Genomic DNA, 6,234 nt, shown 5'->3' on the forward strand with positions numbered 1-6,234 from the left:
CGCGGGCAATAAAAAAAAATATAAGCATGTAATGCCGAAAATTGTTTTTGAATACCGAAATCTGCCTCAAGTGCAACAAAATTCTAAAATAATGTGGAAAAAAAAAATTAAATAAATATATAAAAAGATGTGAAATATATTATTTAAAAGAAATAAATAATTATTTTATAATAGATAAAAAAAAAAAAGTATGATACTTAATTTGAGACCGACGTAGTATTTTTTTATGTTGTGAACTTAATGATTAATGATTAATGATTAGAAGAAAGAGAGAGTGGATGATTCGAAAGCAAACTCCTTAGATACGAAGAGCAAGTTTCGTTGTAATACTCAATTGAAGTTTCGTGTACGAATCAATTTTCTTCGGAGACACGGATTGTTGCTGTGACCGGTCTGCAGTTTTATCCTATTCGTTTAACGTGGATGGAAGAGTCAGTTGTGGGGTCCATCTTGGTCCAATGCTGTCGTAAGAGTCAATTAAGGCTACCAGTACAATTGTTCTCTCTGAGTGTGTGTGTGTGTGTATATATATATAAACTGATACAATAAGATATCACAATTCACAAGTGATAAAAAAAACGTAGAGATCTAGAGAGAGATATGGAGACGGTGGAGGATGTGGTGATTGTTGGGGCAGGGATAGCAGGGTTGGCGACAGCGGTGGCTCTGAAGAGAGTGGGGGTGCGAGCTTTGGTGTTAGAGAGATCGGAAGGGCTCAGAGCCACCGGTGCAGCCCTCACCCTCTTCCCAAATGCATGGCTTGCACTTGATGCTCTTGGTGTTTCTCATAAACTCAGTTCCGTTTACAATCCTTTCAAAAGGTATTTCTCAATTACCTCTACGTTCTTCTTAACTCGGTTGATCGATTTTCGTTGATTTTTGTGTTTTAGTTATAAATCAAATTACGTAAATCTTTAAATTTATTACTCTCTCCATTCGATAGTATGTGTCATGTTTAATGTTTTGAAAACCATAACTCACAACCATTGCCTTTCACAACTTGAAAGAAAGTAATTTTTACATTTTATATTTTAAATGATTTTACATTTTCGATCTATTAATAATTGTGGTTGAAGCATTGTCATTGTAACTTGTATGTCCTATGATAATTTAGGATTATCTATTAACCAACTTTTTATGTCTAGAAAAATGCATTTCATTTTAATTGAGTAGTTTAATTTAATTACCTTTTTTTTTTTTTTTTTTTTTTTTTTTAATTGGCAAAAACTTTTATTTTGTATCACTTATTGTTAACTGTAAGTCTGTAAGAATGTGAATAAGTTAATTGACTACATATAAATTTAAATATTAGCTAAATCTCGCATTTCATATAAATAAGGTGCATATATTATATACACCTAATATGCCATGATTGAGAGAGAGGGGACTCCCTATATAGAGTTTGCTGGCCAGCTGAAAGTGCAATCTCGTGCTCAATTTTAATATTAGATATATATGTATATATATGTATAATATGATATAGATCACTGTATTTAATGCTACTAATACTGTATCAATTAGATATTATTTTCTACCTAAAATTCTCTCTCTTGTTATTTTCTTGGTTCAGGGCATTCGTAACTAATGTTGGCAATGGAACTATCCAAGAGGCCTCTTTTGGTGCGACAGACAGGTGATAATCGTACTCATCAACTAAGAATATACCGAAATAATCTCTTGAACACTAGTCATAGAATATGCTTTAAGTATAAAAGAAAGTAATTATTAAAAAAATAATAATCATATCTAAAGATGTGGGTAAATTTCTTGCTCTTATTACTTTATAAATTTATCATAAAATTGTAATACAGTACTTTTTTTTATTAATAATAATTTAAAGATGGAATTATGCAGTTACCAAATTTAATTAATGTGAATGTGATGGTGGTCTACTATCGTGATATCAACATCATGTGATGAGACCCACCATCCCTTTCACATAAATTAAATTAACTGAGAAATTCCATCCCTAAATCACTAATCTCCTTTTATTCATTTTAGAATTCAATATCATAAAAAAAATAAAAATAAAAATAAAAAACAAAATAAATTCTCATTTTCTCTTGGTCCAAACAATTAAACGATGGTCACAATAAGAGGGCTCCTGTAAGATTTTTGAAAAATGTCCATTGATTATTATATTATACATATATATATATATATATATATATATATATATATATATATTTACTATAATAAGTCACTCACTCTCTCATTTTTTGTTTTTTTAATGGGAGTTGGAATTCCCGAAAAAAAATTTATTAAATAAAAAACAAAATAAATTCTCATTTTCTCTTGGTCCAAACAATTAAACGATGGTCACAATAAGAGGGCTCCTGTAAGATTTTTGAAAAATGTCCATTGATTATTATATTATATATATATATATATATTTACTATAATAAGTCACTCACTCTCTCATTTTTTGTTTTTTTAATGGGAGTTGGAATTCCCGAAAAAAAAATTTATTACATGGCCTGAGAATAGGTGATACAAATTAATCATAACTCTACACGTAATTAAATGTGCTAATTTTATTTAATTTTTTATTTACATGTCAGATTATATAATTGATCAAATTATGTAGTTCTGGAGAAATTATTCATTGCAATCGTTGCAACGACGACATTGTGCAATGGACGGCTACAAACATTCATACCAAAGTAAAATTGACCTAGAATAAAAAAAATTGATATGTGTGCTTAGGTGAAGTGTTTGTAGTCGTCTATTGCACCATATTATCGTTGCAACAGTTTGTAATGAATAATTTCTCATAATTTTGTACCATGTAATAACTTCCCAAAAAATGAGTTTTATTTTTTCAATTATTTTCCATATAACAGAGTTTTAAAGTACATTAACAGACCACGGTAAATGCTCAAAATTTAATTGGAGTTGGAATTTGCAAAAGAAATATTATTACATGGTCTGGGAAGACGTGATACAAGTTAATCATAACTCTACACGTAATTAATTATGTCAGTTTTATTTAATTTTTTATTTCCATGTCAGGTTATATAATTGATCTACACGTAATTAATTATGTCAGTTTTATTTAATTTTTTATTTCCATGTCAGGTTATATAATTGATCAAATTATGTAGAGAAATTATTTATTACAACCGTTGCAACTATACTATGATGCAACGGACGGTTATAAACATTTCTATCAAAGTAAAATTGACCTGTAATAAAATAAAAAAACTGATATATATATGCTTAGGTGAAGTGTTTGTAGTTGTCCATTGCACTGTATCATCATTCCAACAGTTTGCAATAAATAATTTTTCGTAATTTTGGACCATGTAATAATTTTTCAAAAAATGAGTTTTCCATTTTCAATTATTTTCCGTATAACAGATTTTTAAACTACTTTAACAGACCACGGTAAATGCTCAAAATTTAATGCTTGGCTTGTTTCGTAATAGGGATGACAGTGGACCAAGGTCAGTGCATCGTAAAGCGTTGCTGGAAGCTCTTGCTGAAGAACTGTCGGTTGACACAATCCGTTTTTGTTCAAAATTGAGCTCCATTAAAGCCCACCAACAAGAAGGCACATCCATTGCTATCATACACCTAGAAGACAGAACTATCATCAAAGCAAAGGTAAACTACAAACATTCAGAAAGATGTCGGTTTAACTGTCGCCTCGCTTCTATCGGAATGAGAGACAGATTTGAAAAGATAGTTTAAAATCATAATCTTTTATTAGTTATAGTTTTTCTTTTTCTTAATAATACTTTTAAATTTTAATAAATTTTTTTTTTTTTATTTTTGTTATTATGATTAATTGTTAATTTTTTATTATCTTTAATTAGATTTTTTTTTTTAAAATTATCTTAAATTTTTTATTCATAATATATATGTATACCAGGGCAATCCAATCCTGCCCCCTCTCTAATCAAGGGCGGGGACGAGTTTGAGAAGCGTTTTCTTAAAAATGTAAATAAATAATCTTTTATTTGTTATATTTTTTATTTTTCCTAATAATACTTTTAAATTTTAATGATTTTATTTTTTTGTTTTGTTATTATGATTGTTAATTTTTTTTTTATCTTTACTTAGATTTTTTAACAAAATTTATCTTAAATAAATTATGAAAAAAAAAAAAAAATTATCTTAATTTTTTTATCCTTAAATATATGTATACCAGGGCATTCCAACCCGTCCCACTCGAATCAAGGGCGGGACAAGTTTGGGAAGAGTTTTTTTTACTTCTATTTGTGGGTTGGGTTTGGGATAGAGACTAGAGTTGCTCCCAACTATCCGAGTTGACACTCCTATCTTTAATTTCTATAGTTGGTAATATAATATTATGATGGATAAAAATGTTCGTACACCTTATGTAGTAGTCAAATACTCGATTTACTCGATGTGAGTATGCGAACAATCATTTGGTGTAAATAATGTCAAATGAGATAAAGATAGGGAGTTCGATAGTTCGACAGTTCGACAATTCGACAAATCCGACTAATTTTATCTAAGTAAACACTAATGTCATTATATTAATAATGACATAATGATGACATTAGTGTGCAGTCACCTAAATCAGTCGAAATTGTCCAACTTTCAAATTCCAAATTATTATTATTATTATTTATTTTAAAATTTTTACTTTTTGAGAATAGGATTTAAAATTAGTGGAGAATCAAATCCGTCCAAAATTGACTAAGAAATATATATATTAAGGAATACATACATATATATATATATATATATATATTCTAAAAAATGTTTGGCAACAACAGGTTCTGATAGGGTGTGACGGGGTGCACTCGGTGGTGGCTAATTGGCTGGGACTTGGTGCACCAGTGGACTCTGGTAGGTCAGCAGTTCGTGGGCTAGCCATATATCCTAAAAGCCATGGGTTGAAACATGAAATCCAGCAATTTGTAGATGTGGGCAAAAGAGGTGGTTTTGTTCCCCTCAACGATAAAGAGCTTTATTGGTTCTTTGCTTATAATTCTACTTCTAAAGGTTAGTTTTCTTTTAATCTTTATAACATAATCTAACTTTAATTAGACAATTCAATTATTTGGTTTGAGAAAATGACTTCTTGTGTTCGTTTGTATGAAATTGGAGCTTTAGAATTTGAATTTGTAGAATTGGAGAAAATCAACTAACAAAATTGAACTAAAATTTTCTCCAATTCTACAAATTCCAATTCCAAAACTCCAATTCCATGCATCCGAATATAACCTTAACCTATTTGAATAGTTACAATTATTATTTAGATAATGTCTATCATTCTTTATATTACAATATATCTAACATTTTAAACAATTTATTTACAATTTCAGGGAAAAATAACGCGGGAAATCCAGAATTGATACAAAGAGAACTCATTGAGAACTTACTCAACGATTTCCCTCCAATATACCTTGATGTTGTCGAGCACTCTGATCTATCGACGCTGACATGGGCCCCCCTCATGTTCAGGCGTCCATGGGATATCATACTCAAGAATGCAAACAAGGGGACCATCACCGTGGCCGGAGATGCCTTGCACCCCATGACTCCTGACCTAGGCCAAGGTGGTTGTTCAGCCCTGGAGGATGCAGTTGTCTTAGGCCGACACATCGGGGAAGTATTTATCCGGCATGGAAGGCTTGTGCCACGAGAGGCTGCCGAAGCTGTAGCAAGGTATGTTAAGGAACGGAGATGGCGTGTTGCCGGATTGATCACCGGCTCATATTTGTCAGGATGGGTGCAACAAAATGGTTCTGGGTGGTGGATGAAGTTCTTAAGGGATACCATATTTTACAAGCTTCTTTACCCTAGAATAGTGGGTGCTGTAACTTATGATTGTGGAAAGTTGCCTAAACCTTCTTCTCATACTGAATTAGAGGGCTAAAGTCTCAAATTTTAATTCTATAGAAAATAGTACTGGTGAAATTATAAGTGAGCAATTAAAGACTATTCTATTAATAATTAATGTTTAACATTCTTATCATATTAATTTCCCTTTTGCGCAATGTATTGTTTTTTTTTTTTCTTTAATTTTATTTTCTTTGTTTGGAGTGGGGAGCAATGCATAATAATTTTCACTTCTCATACTGAATTAGAGGGCTAAAGTCTCAAATTTTAATTCTATAGAAAATAGTACTGGTGAAATTATAAGTGAGAAATTAAAGACTATTCTATTAATAATTAATGTTTAACATTCTTATCATATTAATTTCCCTTTTGCGCAATGTATTGATTTTTTTTTTCTTTAATTTTATTTTCTTTGTT

The 6,234-nt window shown here is 30.4% G+C and overlaps 1 protein-coding gene across 1 annotated transcript; it reads left to right on the top strand.

Moving 5' to 3' along the window:
- The first annotated feature begins 554 nt into the window (after positions 1-554).
- LOC132300184 (monooxygenase 2-like) lies at positions 555-5,975 on the top strand. The gene is made up of 5 exons (XM_059797170.1): positions 555-821; positions 1,571-1,633; positions 3,429-3,606; positions 4,749-4,977; positions 5,301-5,975. Exons 1-5 carry the CDS (start codon positions 601-603, stop codon positions 5,852-5,854), a joined length of 1,245 nt encoding a protein of 414 aa, XP_059653153.1. The 5' UTR covers positions 555-600; the 3' UTR covers positions 5,855-5,975.
- Positions 5,976-6,234: the final 259 nt, after the last annotated feature.

The sequence above is a fragment of the Cornus florida genome, unplaced genomic scaffold (genome assembly GCF_030987335.1).
Source record: "Cornus florida cultivar Cherokee Brave unplaced genomic scaffold, ASM3098733v1 CherokeeBrave_3.0.0_Hap2_Chr01, whole genome shotgun sequence".
In the NCBI taxonomy this organism is placed as follows: Eukaryota; Viridiplantae; Streptophyta; class Magnoliopsida; order Cornales; family Cornaceae; genus Cornus; species Cornus florida.

Bases quoted from the DNA above. Each gene is read 5' to 3' on its own strand.
- LOC132300184 (XM_059797170.1), top strand. From the start codon at position 601: ATGGAGACGGTGGAGGATGTGGTGATTGTTGGGGCAGGGATAGCAGGG. The intron at 1,634-3,428 runs GTGATAATCGTA...GTTTCGTAATAG, and splicing joins TCTTTTGGTGCGACAGACAG to GGATGACAGTGGACCAAGGT. The intron at 3,607-4,748 runs GTAAACTACAAA...TGGCAACAACAG, and splicing joins GAACTATCATCAAAGCAAAG to GTTCTGATAGGGTGTGACGG.